Source organism: Doryrhamphus excisus, linkage group LG21, assembly GCF_037039965.1.
Source record: "Doryrhamphus excisus strain RoL-2023G ecotype Guam linkage group LG21, RoL_Dexc_Guam_v1.1, whole genome shotgun sequence".
In the NCBI taxonomy this organism is placed as follows: Eukaryota; Metazoa; Chordata; class Actinopteri; order Syngnathiformes; family Syngnathidae; genus Doryrhamphus; species Doryrhamphus excisus.
The window spans coordinates 291,700-310,537 of NC_136377.1; the positions used below are offsets into that span (position 1 = coordinate 291,700).

Consider the following 18,838-nt stretch of genomic DNA (forward strand, 5'->3'; position numbering starts at 1 on the left):
CATAAAAAGAAGGAACACAGGAAAGTAGGAGCGCCCCCACCGCCTTGGTCTCCATGTTATGACAAAGCAGCACAGACAGCCGACTGGAAAGACCAGACGTCTTCTTCTCATACACCTTAAACGCGATTAAAGAGGAATTCTTAGGAATCAACACACAACACGTTCACGGTATGGTGTTTGTTTATATCTTGCAAGGTTGATGTAATCTAATGGCTTTATTGGCTATAGGTTGTGTTTGCTAAGGCCTCTGTCACTAGCTAGCAAGATGCTAGCCAATGCTAACGGCGGCACTGGTTGTGTTTAGAATAAAGCTTCTGCTTATTGAGTATTACACATATGCTACGCTGGACGTTTTGATGCTGGCTGATATGAACATGTTAATGATGTTAACATAAGTTAATAATGTATTGCATTATTTGTCAAAGAGGAAGAAAATCCAGGGGACGCTTTACGGTTAGCTACGCAGCAGGACACTAACCGTCTTTTTCACCCGTGTGGTGCGTATGTAATTTGATATATGTATTTTGTTGCGTATGATACTAAGGTATTGTCATGTGCGCATTCCTACGTGCTCTTTTAATCGCACAATGAAAGCGGAGTCGGTGATCGTCACCAAACGACAACATTAGCTAGCTTGTCGCTTGGCGGAAACCGCCATGGACGTATGTAACTACACAGCTCAGCGGTTTGACTTCGGTATACCGATAGAATCGGTACGCATGCCATCCTAACACGCCTTACTCTTTGTTTTGAGCAGAAAATGCCCACCATTAAGCTCCAGAGCTCCGATGGGGAAATCTTCGAGGTGGACGTGGAGATAGCCAAACAGTCTGTCACCATCAAAACCATGTTAGAAGGTAAGAAGGCACCTTGAGTCAAGCAAGTACACGGTACATGATTTTATCCTTTGGCAGATTTGGGAATGGACGACGAAGGAGACGACGACCCCGTTCCCCTTCCCAACGTCAACGCGGCCATTCTTAAGAAGGTAATGCACCACCGACAGATCCATCGCGTTCTTGGCAGCAGAACGGCCAAGTTGATACGCACGCAGCATCCATAACGACTGAAGAAAGCCTGCTGAGATACCTTAATTGATTGGTTTTTGTACCTTATTTTTCCAAGTTTTGTCTAAATTAGTATACCTGGTGCATTCAGGGCAGTTGGGTCGAGGCATGGCCTACTGTGAGGTTGTGATGCTGAGATAAGCGTTATGATGACAATATGGCGGTACTATAGGGTGGTCGTGAGGAGGAAACGGGCCTAGCCGTGTTATGATGGCGGTACTATGTACTATAGGGTGGTCGTGAGGAGGAAACGGGCCTAGCCGTGTTATGATGGCGGTACTATGTACTATAGGGTGGTCGTGAGGAGGAAACGGGCCTAGCCGCGTTATGATGGCGGTACTATGTACTATAGGGTGGTCGTGAGGAGGAAACGGGCCTAGCCGCGTTATGATGGCGGTACTATGTACTATAGGGTGGTCGTGAGGAGGAAACGGGCCTAGCCGCGTTATGATGGCGGTACTATGTACTATAGGGTGGTCGTGAGGAGGAAACGGGCCTAGCCGTGTTATGATGGCGGTACTATGTACTATAGGGTGGTCGTGAGGAGGAAACGGGCCTAGCCGTGTTATGATGGCGGTACTGTGTACTATAGGGTGGTCGTGAGGAGGAAACGGGCCTAGCCGTGTTATGATGGCGGTACTATGTACTATAGGGTGGTCGTGAGGAGGAAACGGGCCTAGCCGTGTTATGATGGCGGTACTGTGTACTATAGGGTGGTCGTGAGGAGGAAACGGGCCTAGCCGTGTTATGATGGCGGTACTATGTACTATAGGGTGGTCGTGAGGAGGAAACAGGCCTAGCCGCGTTATGATGGCGGTACTATAGGGTGGTCGTGAGGAGGAAACGGGCCTAGCCGCGTTATGATGGCAGTACTATGTACTATAGGGTGGTCGTGAGGAGGAAACGGGCCTAGCCGCGTTATGATGGCGGTACTATTCGGTGGTTGTGAGGAGGAAACGGGCCTAGCCGCGTTATGATGGCGGTACTATGTACTATAGGGTGGTCGTGAGGAGGAAACGGGCCTAGCTGTGTTATGATGGCAGTACTATGTACTATAGGGTGGTCGTGAGGAGGAAACGGGCCTAGCCGTGTTATGATGGCGGTACTATGTACTATAGGGTGGTCGTGAGGAGGAAACGGGCCTAGCCGTGTTATGATGGCGGTACTATGTACTATAGGGTGGTCGTGAGGAGGAAACGGGCCTAGCCGTGTTATGATGGCGGTACTGTGTACTATAGGGTGGTCGTGAGGAGGAAACGGGCCTAGCCGTGTTATGATGGCGGTACTATGTACTATAGGGTGGTCGTGAGGAGCTGTGTTCTCCAAGCACATCTCGTCGTGGTGCTACAACATGTTCTTGTGCTGTCAGGTGATCCAGTGGTGCACCCACCACAAAGACGACCCCCCTCCCCCTGAGGATGACGAGAACAAGGAGAAGAGGACCGATGACATTCCCGTCTGGGATCAGGAGTTCCTCAAAGTGGACCAAGGCACCTTGTTTGAACTCATTCTGGTAAGTACCAGTACTGTAGTACTGTAGTACTGGTGCTTGTACTAGTAGTGTGCTGTGTCATGTGGTGCGGCATGAACGTGTAATTCATGGGGCCCCACCAGAACCCGCTAGCAGCCGAGCGCCGCCACGCACGCCGTTCCGACTGGCCTGCACGGCGGCTTGATTTGCAGCCCACTTACAGCCTGGTGGTCTTGTGTCTCTCAGGCCGCCAACTATTTGGACATCAAGGGTTTGCTGGACGTGACGTGCAAGACGGTGGCCAACATGATCAAAGGCAAGACCCCCGAGGAGATCAGGAAGACCTTCAACATCAAGAACGACTTCACAGAGGAAGAGGAGGCCCAGGTCAGCATCTCGGTGCTCAGATGAAAGGCGGCCCCTCACGTGGTCTCCGTCTCCTAACCGCCAGGTGGTCCTTTTGTCTCCCGCAGGTACGCAAAGAGAACCAATGGTGCGAAGAGAAGTAGAAGAACACTAAGACACTGAATAGGAACGCGTCCGCTTACCGCTTGCACTGGTGTTCCCATCGACTCCACCCCCCCCGTAGAACCCCAGCAGACCTGTCATTATTTAAAGAACGCTTGTCTTGCACACGCCCGGTGTCGTCTGCGTTTGCCATCACGTCTCCCCTCGTTTGCTCCCCCCCCATGCCCCCCCCAGTAGGACTTTTTTACTGCTCGTCTTAGTTTGGACAATGTTAGATGGAATTGTAACGTTTGTGCTGTTGAGGTGGTTGCCAGGTTGGCTGCCTTCATTCCTAACTGACGTCACCTCGGAGGGGAAAATCCGCTCACATCGTCTCGTCGACTTTGAACAGAGAAAATAAAATGGCCGCAAAACGACTCGCTTATTTTCCTCCATTGAAAAATCAATCAATCATACTTTCATACACATTATTACTGTTTTAACAAATTTAATACATGAAAAAGTTTTGGAAAACAGTCAGCTGAGCTTACAGGGGCTTTATGGCCGGCGACAGCGTCCTCTGGCGGACGTACATGGAATAGTTTACAAGGACAGCTTGCCATTTCAAACAGAACACAAAGTATTGCGATGTAGCCATTTTGTTTTTTTAAACATAGTTCATTCATTGTAAGTACGAGAATTAATATAAAACTTTACAAGGAATTGTAATAGAATAGTTGTAATAGAATAGTAACCATTTGGTCTTTGATGCTGCTACATCGTCAGTAAAAAACAAACAAACCTTGAAATATACACACAGAGAATAAAATGGAGGATGAATGGTGGCGTACAGGCGATTGTCAAGCACGGGCAACATCCACGCATCATAAGTAGCTACGTTTGATGCCGACTAAGGAAACACCCACAACACCCACCCACGCCACCCACCCACACCACCGGCTGGCAAGCACTAGGGGGCGCCACGGCACCTGGCAACAGTTGTGGCCAATCAAACACGGAGAAAATCATTTCTGGAACGACACAACAACTTGAGGACATGGAACGATGCTTATTATCATACAGATATGACTGAATATTAATTCCAACGGCATTATTAAATCACTTCACTCCAGCAAAGAAAAAAACACTAACATAAGATCTTTTTGCGATGAAGACAAAAGAAGCAGACAATTTGGGCATTTGTGTTTTTAGCTGGACAACATAAAATAAAATAAACATTTGGAATGAATGACATCACAATGTTTTCTTATGGGCTGAGGGGCGGCCAGAAAGTATCAGTATTTGGGCCTTCAGTCAGCCATGAGTGGCGAGTGGCTAGTATTTCATACTGTGTGTGTACTACGTACTACGTACTACGTTGTTACCGGAACGAGCGTACGCGGCGGAGAGGGGGGGGGCTCTGCAGCTCAACCCAATCTAATCATCAAAAGACTTGCTTTTATTGCAAATGTTGATGTGAAATGGGAGAAGGTGGGCGGGGCTGGAAATGAAACGGTTTGTTTTACATTCAAGCAAATCTTTTGTCAAACAAAAACGGCCTGGTGTTTAGTGGACGTTGCCATGGAAACGGCATCCCGGCCACACGAAGGTGAGCCAAGGTCACTTGATTCAAGTGGCGGCTTTGAGCGACGGGTCCGGCCGGGCACGTTTAGGGGGAGGGGGGGGTCGGCTGCGGTGGGGTGTGGGGGAGGGGGGAGAGTCACTTAGATGTGAACAAGATGAAGCGGAGCAGCGACCTCCCTCAAGGAAGCGAATGCACTTCTTCTTCCTCCTGGGGGGGGGGGGACAGTCACACACAGTTATCTGTGAATAAAGTAGAACACAAACTTTACCTCAATACTACTACTGCTACTCGTCAAGTACTAGTAAAAGAAGTGAGCAGTAAACCAGTGACACATAAAGCTGTAGTACAAGTACGAGACCAGAATGTTCCCATTTGCATTGTAGTACTTTTTAGGGCCAGCAGAGGGCGACGCCCATGTGGCTCCTAGCAACTCCATGATTGGCCCAAGTTACAGTTAGTGGTTAGTCTTATCCAGGTTAGGGAAAATGCCTTCTTCCGGAAGTCATTCCAAATGGGGGGGGGGGGGGGGGGTACACACCTGCAAGGACCGCACCAGTCTGTTTGCTGCTGGAGGCCAAAGCGAGCTCGACATTTCTTAGGAGAAGCAGGCTCTGAGCGGCAGGCGGGCATGCAAAACGTCCCAGCAGAGGAGGGAGGAGAGGAGGTACAAGATGGAGGAAGGAGGAAGAAGGAGGAAACAAAGGAGGTGGAAGAAAATGAAAGGAAGATGAGAAAGGAGAAAAAGATGAGCATGGCTGCCATGTTAGTACTTTTGTTGACAAAGTTAGACGCAGCCTTGTTAGTTTTTCCTTGGCATCAATCCGGTTGACTTGGAACATCCATCCGTCCATCCATCTGTCCAACCATCCATCCATCCATCCGTCCAACCATCCATCCATCCGTCCATCCATCTGTCCAACCGTCCGTCCATCCATCCATCCGTCCATCCATCCGTCCATCCATCCATCCATCCGTCCATCCATCCGTCCAACCATCCATCCATCCATCCATCCGTCCATCTGTCCAACCATCCATCCATCCATCCGTCCATTCATCTGTCCAACCATCCATCCATCCGTCCATCCATCTGTCCAACCATCCATCCATCCATCCATCCGTCCATCTGTCCAACCATCCATCCATCCATCCGTCCATTCATCTGTCCAACCATCCATCCATCCGTCCATCCATCTGTCCAACCATCCATCCATCCGTCCAACCATCCATCCGTCCATCCATCCGTCCATCTGTCCATCCGTCCATCTGTCCAACCATCCATCCGTCCATCCATCTGTCCAACCATCCATCCATCCATCCATCCGTCCATCCATCTGTCCAACCATCCATCCGTCCATCCATCCATCCGTCCATCCATCCATCCATCCGTCCATATAGCTAGCTAGCTAGCTAGCGTGTACCTGAGTTGGAGTCCTGCTGCTTGTCCCGTTTCCTCCTCTTCTTCTTCCCCTGCAAGCCAAGAATAGAACGTAGCATCTTTTCACTTTCACTTTCCATCACCACCACTGGACACTTAATTAGGAACACCTCCTCAATACTTCTCATATTTTACTCAAGTACAATTCCATGCAAGTGTACGACGTCACGTTTAGCTAAATCTACTCTTGTGTAGTATTGTCATGTACTATGTCATGTAGTGTTGTGTAGTATACCAAGTAGTAGTCATGTAGTCTACTGTGTACTATATGAGTTAATATGTCATGCAGTATAGGATGTAGTATGTCAACTAGTACGTCATGTAGTAGTCATATAGTGTAGCAAGTAGTTTGTCATGTAGTAGTCATATAGTGTATCAACTAGTATGTCATGTAGTAGTCATATAGTGTATCAAGTAGTACGTCATGTAGTAGTCATATAGTGTATCAAGTAGTACGTCATGTAGTAGTCATATAGTGTATCAAGTAGTACGTCATGTAGTAGTCATATAGTGTATCAAGTAGTACGTCATGTAGTAGTCATATAGTGTATCAAGTAGTACGTCATGTAGTAGTCATATAGTGTATCAAGTAGTACGTCATGTAGTAGTCATATAGTGTATCAAGTAGTTTGTCATGTAGTAGTCATATAGTGTATCAAGTAGTACGTCATGTAGTAGTCATATAGTGTATCAAGTAGTACGTCATGTAGTAGTCATATAGTGTAGCAAGTAGTTTGTCATGTAGTAGTCATATAGTGTATCAAGTAGTTTGTCATGTAGTAGTCATATAGTGTATCAAGTAGTACGTCATGTAGTAGTCATATAGTGTATCAAGTAGTACGTCATGTAGTAGTCATATAGTGTATCAAGTAGTACGTCATGTAGTAGTCATATAGTGTATCAAGTAGTACGTCATGTAGTAGTCATATAGTGTATCAAGTAGTTTGTCATGTAGTAGTCATATAGTGTATCAAGTAGTACGTCATGTAGTAGTCATATAGTGTATCAAGTAGTACGTCATGTAGTAGTCATATAGTGTAGCAAGTAGTTTGTCATGTAGTAGTCATATAGTGTATCAAGTAGTTTGTCATGTAGTAGTCATATAGTGTAGCAAGTAGTTTGTCATGTAGTAGTCATATAGTGTATCAACTAGTACGTCATGTAGTAGTCATATAGTGTATCAAGTAGTACGTCATGTAGTAGTCATATAGTGTATCAACTAGTACGTCATGTAGTAGTCATATAGTGTATCAAGTAGTACGTCATGTAGTAGTCATATAGTGTATCAAGTAGTACGTCATGTAGTAGTCATATAGTGTATCAAGTAGTTTGTCATGTAGTAGTCATATAGTGTATCAAGTAGTACGTCATGTAGTAGTCATATAGTGTATCAAGTAGTACGTCATGTAGTAGTCATATAGTGTATCAAGTAGTACGTCATGTAGTAGTCATATAGTGTAGCAAGTAGTTTGTCATGTAGTAGTCATATAGTGTATCAAGTAGTTTGTCATGTAGTAGTCATATAGTGTAGCAAGTAGTTTGTCATGTAGTAGTCATATAGTGTATCAACTAGTACGTCATGTAGTAGTCATATAGTGTATCAAGTAGTACGTCATGTAGTAGTCATATAGTGTATCAAGTAGTACGTCATGTAGTAGTCATATAGTGTATCAAGTAGTACGTCACGTAGTAGTCATATAGTGTATCAAGTAGTACGTCATGTAGTAGTCATATAGTGTATCAAGTAGTACGTCATGTAGTAGTCATATAGTGTATCAAGTAGTACGTCACGTAGTAGTCATATAGTGTATCAAGTAGTACGTCATGTAGTCATATAGTGTATCAAGTAGTACGTCACGTAGTAGTCACGTAGTATGAAGTAAGTATTGGCTGGTGCAGTAAAGGTGTGGAAGTGGAACTCTTGACCGTCTTAATGGTGCTGGTAACCATGACAACCACCCCCCCCCCCACCCCCCAGATCACAAGATGAGTCCCTACCCAATCAGCTTTACTCTGGACCCCGCTAAGGCCCGCCTCCTGCAAGAGGGTCAACAGCACAATTAACACAGCAGGGTGCCACCACAACACAACACATGCACCCACTGGTGTGTGTGTGTGTGTGTGTGCGTGTGCGTATGTGCGTGTGTGCGTGTGTGTGTGTGTGTGTGTGTGTGAGGTCTTACGTACGTAGTTGTCCCGGGCGGACCAGGTGGGGTAGAGCTGCATGTGGAGTTGTCTTTCCTTCCGGGCCAACTCGTAGTACTTGGCCTGCTCCTCCCGGGTCAACGCGTGCCACTACACACACACACACACACACACACGCACACACGCACACGCACACACGCACACACACACAAGGTAACAATAAATACGTGTGGGCTGACCCCCCCCCCATGTTCCTCATGCACCAAAGCAGGTATTGATGAATATGATGCTAATTGATACACTAGGAAATATATATATATAAATATATATAAATATATATAATATAATAATATCTCAATAATCCTCTCACCCTGCGTCCAAGTATCTGGTTGATGGCGGCGCTCTCCTTGAGCGTGCACTCGGCGATGACCTTTGCCCTCATCTCCTTCATGTAGAGCATGAAGGCGTTGAGAGGTTTCTTGATGACCGGCTTCTTGGGCTCCTTCTCACGCTTGGACTCCACCTGGGGCTTCCTGATGGACACGGGGACAGGCAGGACGTGTTATTCCCGGGTGGATGTGGAGGTTCCATTCCCTGGGCAGGACGTGTTATTCCCGGGTGGATGTGGAGGTTCCATTCCCTGGGCAGGACGTGTTATTCCCGGGTGGATGTGGAGGTTCCATTCCCTGGGCAGGACGTGTTATTCCCGGCTGGCTCTGGAGGTTCGATTCCCTGGGCAGGACGTGTTATTCCCGCCTGGCTGTGGAGGTTTGATTCCCTGGGGCGCCCTCTACGGGTGTAAAGTGTCACCCAGATAGATATGTATCATATGATTATGATTATGATTATGATTATGTTCTGGGAACCGATGTTTGTGAATGGCCACTCCTATCTGAAGGTTTATTCTTCTGTTTGTTGCACATTATAATATAAGGTACCGCCACAGCTTCATTTTGTGTTTGCCTCTGTAGTCCCCCTCCCAGAGTCCATCTTGGGACCTTAGTTGGTACTTGAGGTCTACTTCAATGAGGCCAAGTACATGCTACAAACACGTGACCATGAACCCATCTCCAGGACGTGTTGGCAAAGGGTGGGGCAGGAGCCAAGGGAAGAACGTGACATTTTCAAGCAGATGTGGAGAAAAGGTCTGGAATGATGGCGGCTTTCTTGGCCCTTTTCCTTGAAAGCGTTGCCGGTATTCCACAGCCGTGCTTGAAGTTGGTCGGTACTTCCAGGTTTCAGGGACGTGAAAAGATTTGTTCAAAAAAGCCAAAATACTTTTTATGTTCTTTTGGTTTTATGAGGAATCTGCTGGAAGCGGGAAGGAAGTACGGGTCACATGGTCCGAGCGGCTCGCTAGTACTTACACGTACACGCCTCTGTCGTACTGCTCGTGCTCCTGCTTGCCTGAGGGGGGCACGATGGCAGGGTGGGGGATCCCCGTGGGGTGCATGCCTGATGGGCCCAGCATGAGGGAATGGGAGAACCTGAGCACAGGAAGGAGAGCCAAAATGAAGGCGGAGCTAAAGCCAGCGATGCGCCGTCATGTCCAAAGAACAGCTTTCGTCTTCCACCGATCAGCACCCCCAACCCCCCCCCCCCCAGGGACCCGACACTGGGGTACGCTGGGGCATCATCCTGCAGTCACCACTAGAGGGAGATCTACACCAGGTTGCTGCTCATCATCAATCTTTAAAATCAATCACTTTCATCATATTTCATGTGCTAATTATTTTTCCTGACATCCTGAGTCCAAACGACAACCAATACCAACAATATGAAATATTGTTTATGATTGGTTTATGACGTATTCTAAACATATAGTGTTCCATAACTTCACCTGCTTTGGAAATGATGCAGATATGTACTCATAGGAACTAACAGTACACACTATGAACAATACATACTTGTATTTCTAACAACATAATAATAATAATAATAATAATAATTATAATAAGACACATTAGGAGAACTGTGCTGAATCATCCCGGTTATTTTGGCAAAATGTAAAATGTATGTCCAAACCATTTTCCTGTCCTGACGAACGTCAACAACTAGGAGAACAAACTGCTTTGTAGTATGCAGTCGCCGGCCTGCTGGAGCCTACCCCAGCTGTCTTTGGGCGAGAGGCGGGGTACATTGTGGTAATGCTGGACAGGAAGTACTCCGTGTATGATTTAAATCACGCTCATCCAAATAGACCATGTATGTATGAAAGTACCCCCCCCCCATCTCCGACAATCATCCAAGGCTGGGAAGCAACTCCCGATGCCGCCTGCGGGTTGCTGGTCCTGAATGAGGATGAGATGCTGCGGTGCCCCAGCAGGGGGCGCCACGCTGCACTGAGCCAGAAGATGGAACAAAGAGCTTGCTATCACTTTCCCGGCACACGCACCGCCTTTTGGCCACGGTCTGTCCCCATCGTCCCCGCAAGACGACCTTCCAGGCAGCAGCTAATCCCGGCTAATCTGACACGTCGGGGACAACGCTGACGGACAAGGAAGGCGTGTTTGACATTTCCCGATCCTTGGGCTTGAATGGAAAACCAGAAGATGATGAGGATTTGAGGAGATGAGAGGGTAATAATTCCTCAGTAAAGACCTTCTCATCTCATCCGAACAAGGCAACATCTTCTGGGACCCCCGTGCTAAAGATTTGGGGGCAAAGTAGGTGACATTTGCCGGAGTCATCAGCGTCCCGCTGCCAGGGATCCAAGGACCACAAAGCCGACCAAGAAGTCTTGCCAACATAAAACTGGTCTTGCAGAAGAAGCAGGCCAGTCCATGCCATGCTAAACCAGATGGACCCTGGACCAGCCTTCTGTGGGCATCGTGTCACCCGGGGGGGCTCACACTTAAAATGACCGAAGGGCGATCCACGCCGACACGTTGCCAGGTCAAAAGGTCACGTTATTCTAGGGTTTCAGCCCCTCATCCACATGGAAACCGTACTTTTTGAAAACCCCTTCCGGAGTGGGAATACCGGCCGATGAGTCTCTTTGTTGTCATTCCGCCACATTGGAGGCTTTTCCAGCATCAAGGCCATTTGAAGGTCATGCCTCAGCATCTTCAAAGTCTTCATTTGCTTTGGAGGACTTGCTGCCGGGTTTGGGATCATGGTCCCGCTGCAGAAGCCAAGTTGCGGGGTGGGGGGGGGGAGGGGGGGGTAATGTTGCTAAACAGTCCTAATGCTGATGACCCTGAGGACTGGGCAGAACAATGGAGCATTTGGAGGGGGGGGGGGGGGGTGCTCGCAAGCCCAAGAGTTGAAAGGAAGGTCAAACAGGAGCCACTTCAAGGTCAGAGCAAGGTGACTCACCAGCCCATGGACGGAGCGATCTGGCCCACGCCGCCTGCGGGGAGCGAGTAGTATCCCGAAAGGTCCTGGGACTGGTGCCTGTGAACGCCTGCGGGACAGAGACAGACGTTACGGGACAATTAGCGCCATTAGCGGCGTGGGAACCCGACATTAAGCTCGGGTCACACACTCCCACCATCTTGACGTTAGCATTAGCCAGGCTAGCCCATGTGATCTCAAACGTCCACGGCGTGGCATCCGTACGCCGTCTGGTCTTCTGTCTTCACACGGTAAATACCCCCACTTCAAAGGAAGTCATTTGTCAACAGGCGGCACCCCGCACTTAGCCCCCCGGGCAGCACCCCGCACTTAGCCCCAGCCGCTCGCTAACCTGTCCTTGCAGCGCAGGAATGCTGCTAAATGACTGTCATTTTCCCGCGCCTCTGGGGTGGGTGGGGTGAGGTGGGGGTGGTTTCAGAACCCCGAGAGAGCCAATAAATCCAGGAATGGGACTGAGTCAGCCGTCCCGTCTCGCCTTCCCTGTCTGACCACGCCCCTTCCTGCTGACATCAGCCAGCATGAACTTATTACTTAACTTAACTTAACTTAATGGTAGGCGGGACTCCTCGGAAGAAGACCAACTCCAAATGTTATCATCCCAATCAAGGTCATAACAATCACCAAAAAGATGTTATTGTTATTGTTTACAAATAAGTAGAAAGAAGCATTACAGTCAATGTATGTAATATCTTGGTATAATAATAATAATAAGTCATATACTGTAGGTGTGCATTATTATTGTATTAGCAGGGGTGTCCAAAGTGTAGCCCTGGGGTTATTTGCAGCTCCCGGCTGTTTTTTATTGGCCCCCTTAAATACCTTAAATACCAAGAAAAAAACTAAATGTCACAAAAGCAGCCATTGTACTTCGATAAAGTCAAACTCTAAACAGATGAAAAGTCATCATTGTATGAAAAACATCTTGCTAGCATAATGTTGAATATTAAAAGAGACATTCTTTTTCAAAGTATTACTATTATTAATATCATTATTATCATCATCACCTCATGCCCCCACCTTCCCTCAGACGCCAACAACACCCCGAGATACTGGAACTCCTCCACTTGGGCAGGACCCGGGATTATTGGTGTTATTATTATTATTATTATCGTCATCATTATTATTGAAAGAAACAGACAAACCTCAAACCAAATGCAAAACCCTAAATATTTTTAGGGAGCGAGAGAGAGAGGGAGAGAGAGAGCGAGGGAGAGAGAGAGAGAGGGAGAGAGAGAGAGAGAGAGCAATGAAGAGCCGAGTCAGCAGTTTGTGTCTTTCCACTCCAAGGGTCTTTGGGGACCGCCTGGGGTGCGTTTGCTTTACGCCACCCACGCGTCCACGACGAGCATCCTCTCACCTGTCTTCTGGCTCATGTCGGCGGGCAGGTGCGGCGGGCTCGGGCTGAAGTGCTCGTTGCCGTAAGGCAGCAGCGACGTGAGCGGGTGCATCCCGTGGGACGGCTGCACCACCGACACTTTGTTGGACTGCAGAGACGACACCAAAAACACAAAACAAACCCATCAGGAGGCGCAACAGTACCGCCGTTACACTCCAGGCCTGCGGGGGGCGGCGACGTACGCCGCTGCTGCCTCTGGCTGGCTGCCTGGCTGGCCTGGCCTGGCCTGGCCTGGCCTGGCCTGGCTGGCTGGGCTGGCCTGGCCTGGCCTGGCCTGGCCCCACCAAACACAAAATACTCCCTCGCCTCTAACGCAGACCACCTGACAGGAAATCCTTTACTCAGCATCGCTTTACACCAGGAATAACCACATTCCGCTTTCTCATTCACACCAGGAATAACCACATTCCGCTTTCTCATTCACACCAGGAATAACCACATTCCATTTTCTCATTCACACCAGGAATAACCACATTCCACTTTCTCATTCACACCAGGAATAACCAATTAAGTAGTAGAGGACATGTATGAATACTAGAAGACAGTACATAATAGTAAGTAGTAGAGGACATGTATGAATACTAGAAGACAGTACATAATAGTAAGTAGTAGAGGACATGTATGAATACTAGAAGACAGTACATAATAGTAAGTAGTAGAGGACATGTATGAATACTAGAAGACAGTACATAATAGTAAGTAGTAGAGGACATGTATGAATACTAGAAGACAGTACATAATAGTAAGTAGTAGAGGACATGTATGAATACTAGAAGACAGTACATAATAGTAAGTAGTAGAGGACATGTATGAATACTAGAAGACAGTACATAATAGTAAGTAGTAGAGGACATGTATGAATACTAGAAGACAGTACATAATAGTAAGTAGTAGAGGACATGTATGAATACTAGAAGACAGTACATAATAGTAAGTAGTAGAGGACATGTATGAATACTAGAAGACAGTACATAATAGTAAGTAGTAGAGGACATGTATGAATACTAGAAGACAGTACATAATAGTAAGTAGTAGAGGACATGTATGAATACTAGAAGACAGTACATAATAGTAAGTAGTAGAGGACATGTATGAATACTAGAAGACAGTACATAATAGTAAGTAGTAGAGGACATGTATGAATACTAGAAGCCGTCATCTAAGTTTAGCTAGCGTGGGGGGGGGGTAGGTTGGTTCGGGTGGGGGTGGGGTGGGGGGGTTGTGTTGGGGTGTTGGCCCATGTGTGCTTGTGGCTTGGTTGTGTTTGAGTCCTGAGGTGGCTTCGTAGCTGCGACGTTAGGAGCCACAAAAAAAAGAAAAGTCCGTTTGTGCATCCGTGCTTCCTCGCCGTAATTAGCTGCCCTTGAAGCGCCCTTGAAGTGGCTTCCAGCGCCTTCCGCCTTGGCGGACGCTCAGGGAGGCGCTCGCCCAACCCCTCATTATCAGACCGCTCTCTACTCGCACCAGAGTACACGCTGGATACACAACCACTCACCTCTCAGGGACACGCACACACACGCACACACACACACGCACACACACACACACAAACACACGCACACACACACATGCACACGCACACAAACACACGCACACACACATACACGCACACATAGCTACGCCAGCTGACCTGCGTGGGACTGCAGTACTAGCGTGTATCCACTAGGGGTGGGACACTTTTAGGACATTTCATGAGGTGCGTTTAGTCCAGTGCTTGTCAATTATTTTCTGTCATGCCCCCCCCCACCCCCAGGGACAGCCATTTGTCCTCCCCCCTCCCGATGTAGGAGAGAAAGTGGTATTTACGATGTACCCGTACTGTACAGACCTCGTAGTGTAGTCAACAGTTAGCATGTTGAGTACTGTAAATGTGTACATGTTGGTAGGTCTGCATTCTAATGAAAGTGGGGGGGGGGGGGGGGGGCGCGCCCCCGCCCCACTACTGGAGGAGGCTGCTCCCACATAAAACCAACGGGGGTCTTGGCCAGAACTTAAAAAGCAGAGGGGTACGACCTTTAACCCCCCAAATAGGGTTCCTGTTATGTTCCCTGCGAGTGTCAAAATGCATCTTTCAAAATAAAACAATCAAAAAAACACCTGTGGGTCTTTGTGCGTACAGGAAGTAGCGCTGCAGCCCCGCGTTACATTTCCTGTTTCCTGATGACATGAAAGATTGCCACAACTTCAAAGGAGCAATTACTTTAGCCAGCATGTGTGTGTGTGTGTGTGTGTGTACATGTGCATGTGTGTGTGTGTGTGTGTGTGTACATGTGCGTGTGTGTGTGTGTGTGTGTGTGCGGTTGAAAGGCCTTTTGAGTCATCAGTGTATTGTGGCGCCTTTTTATCTGCTCAATGTGACACTTGATGGGATCTCACACGCACGCTGATTTCAATAGTTGCGTGTTTAATGTATTCTTTAGTTGTCTTTTTATTCCATTAAAATACTCCTCTTTGGTGCTCCAAGTGCTTTTTTACTCTTTAATCTCTCATTTGATGAAGATGAAACATTTGAAAAACACACACGCTAGAGCGGCTCATCAACGCACGCCACGTCCATCCTTGCCACGCCGTCCGTCATAAACCCTCTTAGCCCCGCCTCCATCTTCAATCATCATTAGCGCCCAGCAACAACACCAAAAGTAGCCGAGTGGAGACTGCAAGGCCGTCCCACAGGACAGGAAAGTCTACCTGGGGGGGGGGGCAGGTTGGAACAAACGGGATGGAGTATGGAGAGATATGGAGGCACACGGGGTGATCATCAGTCAAACGGTAGCTAGCGCAGCCAAAAAACTCGCCCGTATGTGCGTGACGGTCGGAATGCTAAGCTAATGATCCTCAGAGAGTTGACAAGTGGTTGACCGGTGGAATGCTCTCTCGCTGAAGGCTAATAGCCGCCTTGGTTTCAGGTGGCTCCCTGGCCACCATTACGTCCTCATGCAACGCTAGCAAGGGTTAGCATCTGGCAACCAGAAGCTCCACGCCACTGAATCCTCACAAGCATCATTTGGCTCCACTAGAGAGCTCTCGTGTGTCCCACCTGATTCGAGGCGTCCTATCTAGTCTTTGGAGGTGGTTCAGCAGAAGTCAGACCAGCACGTAGGATTCCTGCTGATATCGCTGATACGGGCCAACCCCATCAGTGTGGTATCACAAGCAACAAGTTGTATCAGGACCCACCTATCAAGCGCCACAAGGACGCGACACACCTCCACCATCGCTGGAGCCAGCAGCACCAGCCGGCACCCCCGCCGCCCCCTGCTTCCCCACCCCCACAAATCTGGAAGTCATTGCCTTCTCGGAGCCCAAAATGAAAGCCTGCAGCTTGGAGGTTTGGTTGACATCAAAAGGCGGCCGCCATGTTAAAAAAAAAGCATCAACACCAGCGACTACCCCCAAAACCCACCACACAACCCCCCCCCGCAGGAGAAGATCCCAGATGTGAATGCGATCCCCTTTTGCGGGTCATGTGACAGCCAAAGGACGGAGTTGTCAGTCAAAGTGAAAGCTTTCACTCCTTATGTCGGACGTGAAGCGCCGGATGTTTCTGCCACACACCAAAGCAACAAGGAAGGCTGACTCTTTTCTGTAGTCTACTTTGGCACAAACTAGCGGCAAAAGGCAAACAAATGATCAAATGATGCGTGTGGACACTAAAACGGGTTTGGGAACCAAAACTCTTCATCAGAGGCGAGCGACGTCTTGGTGTGAATCCTTGCCACCGTTGCTCAAATCCTCCTTTCCATTTGCGTGTCAGCAACACCAAGACTTTGCTGTTTGCTGTCCCTGCTGCACGTCATCCACATATTCCAGCATTCCCACAACTCCATCCCAACCGGCGGCCGTCCGTGCCGCGGCCGACACACACAATGCTGCAGCAGGCATGCCAGGCCAGTAGGTGGCAGTGCCAGGAAACGCTACCAGTGGGTAGAGCAGTCAACAAAAGCGTCTTTTCCGCCTCTCCGCCTCCCGCCGCTGATTTGTTTTATCGGCCCGTAGCACAAATGTAACTAAACAGTAGTAATTCAGCAGCAATTTTACAAGAATAATGTTGAGAGAAAAAGGACAAAAAGGTCATTTTATGAGAGTAAATTGAATAAAATTAGTCATTTTAGTAGCAGAAAGTTCATATATTAAAGATATTTTTTTAAAGTTGGAATATTGTCAAAAACAAGCAAAATAACAAAGTTGTAATTTTTGGAACAGTTCTAATTTTACAAAAATACAGTCATAATATTATGGAAATAAAGTCACGATTATTAGAAGAAAATTTACAGAAAACAGAGAAAAACCCAAAATTCTAAAGAGAAAAAAATTATTTTGCAATTTTATGAGAATGAACTTGTAATGTTATGAGGAAACATAAAATCACTATAGTAGCATAAAGTAGAAATATTACGGAGAAAATATGTTTAAAATAAGTCATAATATAGGTAGATAGAGAAAACTAAAGTTGCCATTTTTGGAACATTGAATTAGTTACCGTAACAGACAATAGAAGCTAGCTGACAATAAAAGCTAGCTTCCATAACAGACAATAGAAGCTAGCTGACAATAAAAGCTAGCTTCCATAACAGACAATAGAAGCTAGCTGACAATAAAAGCTAGCTTCCATAACAGACAATAGAAGCTAGCTGACAATAAAAGCTAGCTTCCATAACAGACAATAGAAGCTAGCTGACAATAAAAGCTAGCTTCCATAACAGACAATAGAAGCTAGCTGACAATAAAAGCTAGCTTCCATAACAGACAATAGAAGCTAGCTCCAGTCACAGACAATGGCTGATGCTAAGCTATGCACGCTAGCTCATAGTCCTTGCTCGTAGTGCTAACCAAACAACTGGATTGTCCCGGAATATCAAACAGAAACGGCTATTCCGTAGCCTCCCATTGGTGGTAAGTTGCCCCAAGCAGCGTGGCGTGCGTTCCCGTGGTTGATTCTGACACTTGACCGCCTAATTGATAACGTTTATATCGTCTCCAGCTTTCAGCAAAAGTATGACTGCCATGGGATATCTGTCACAGACATGGTGGTAAAATCCATATTTCTCCGATGTGATGCTGCGAGATCATCACCTTAGCCAGGACGCCATCGTCGCTGTGCCGCCTCGAATTAGAGATCAGAGATGGCGTGTTCATGCCTTGGACGGGCCAGAGGTTCCAGTGGTAAAACCGCGGCAGTGAGCAGCAAAGACACGGCCCCCCAGTCCTTAATTGTTTGCAACCCAGGGCTTCCTCACATCAGGACCTCAGCGGCCGCTGGTTCCTCTGGACCCGAGGGAGGAGGAGGGAAGCGTAAGGATCACATTACACGGGACGGGAGGCTCTGATGTGGCTTCAGGCGACCAACGCAAACCAAAGCCCGCAACCACACAGGCCGGCTCGGCGCTGGGCCCATCCTGCGGTCTACTCCAAAAGAATATTTTTGACAAGCACGAATGTGTTCCACACAGAACCCCCACAGCCCCCACCCTCCCCGGCCGTCCCACCTCAGGGATGCCGCACTCGCTCGGACCAAGACCGGTTCTTGGCAGAGGAACCGGTGACGAGTTGTTCCAAACAAATTGCACGCAGGATTTAGATGCTTTTCATTTACGGACGGAACATCTGGCGTTGTCGGCAGATGCTAGTTTAAGGATTACTTATGCAAAAGTTAAGTTCTCCGGGCTGAGAACTAGCCATCAGAAGTTGAAGCAATTCTTGGAGGATGTTGAAAGGGCCACAAATGGACGCCAGCAGCAAAACACGGAAGCTCAGCCCCTTAGAACACGGACACCTTTTCATCCCGTCCTGAGCGTACATCAATTAAAGCCCGCCTCTTGTTTTCTATTAGAACCCCACCTTGGCGCTTTCTCCTCTCTCCTGGAGTTTCTCTTTAATCTTTGGGAGATGTTGATGCCGCCTATTGATTCCATCTCTGCTTTTATCTCCGTCGTCT

General features: G+C 47.7%; 2 protein-coding genes across 9 annotated transcripts in view; one reads left to right on the forward strand and one right to left on the reverse strand.

The window, feature by feature from the left end:
• skp1 (S-phase kinase-associated protein 1) lies at positions 1-3,806 on the forward strand. Its single transcript, XM_058087000.2, has 6 exons — positions 1-168; positions 758-857; positions 915-988; positions 2,437-2,580; positions 2,785-2,925; positions 3,012-3,806. Exons 2-6 carry the CDS (start codon positions 761-763, stop codon positions 3,045-3,047), a joined length of 492 nt encoding a protein of 163 aa, XP_057942983.1. The 5' UTR covers positions 1-168; positions 758-760; the 3' UTR covers positions 3,048-3,806.
• tcf7 (transcription factor 7) overlaps positions 3,464-18,838 on the reverse strand; it is a 27,795-nt gene continuing 12,420 nt past the window's right edge. Inside the window, exons 4-12 of one of the 8 annotated variants that reach the window (XM_058086998.2) lie at positions 12,865-12,991; positions 11,469-11,556; positions 9,518-9,637; positions 8,521-8,683; positions 8,193-8,300; positions 8,004-8,042; positions 5,989-6,037; positions 5,109-5,181; positions 3,464-4,777 (exon numbers count right to left, since the gene is read on the reverse strand). In XM_058086998.2, the coding sequence (XP_057942981.2) occupies positions 4,615-4,777; positions 5,109-5,181; positions 5,989-6,037; positions 8,004-8,042; positions 8,193-8,300; positions 8,521-8,683; positions 9,518-9,637; positions 11,469-11,556; positions 12,865-12,991 (930 nt within the window). In that variant the 3' untranslated portion in view covers positions 3,464-4,614. Of the gene's footprint in view, positions 4,810-5,108; positions 5,182-5,988; positions 6,038-8,003; positions 8,043-8,192; positions 8,301-8,520; positions 8,684-9,517; positions 9,638-11,468; positions 11,557-12,864; positions 12,992-18,838 lie in introns of all 8 variants that reach the window. The other 7 variants (XM_058086992.2, XM_058086991.2, XM_058086993.2 and 4 more) reach the window with 7 other exon arrangements.

What these genes read in the sequence shown, in the direction of transcription:
- skp1 (XM_058087000.2), top strand. Translation starts at nt 761, where the DNA reads ATGCCCACCATTAAGCTCCAGAGCTCCGATGGGGAAATCTTCGAGGTG. An exon ending in CATCAAAACCATGTTAGAAG is followed by an intron (nt 858 to 914) that starts GTAAGAAGGCAC and finishes ATCCTTTGGCAG; the next exon opens with ATTTGGGAATGGACGACGAA. An exon ending in CCTTGTTTGAACTCATTCTG is followed by an intron (nt 2,581 to 2,784) that starts GTAAGTACCAGT and finishes TGTGTCTCTCAG; the next exon opens with GCCGCCAACTATTTGGACAT.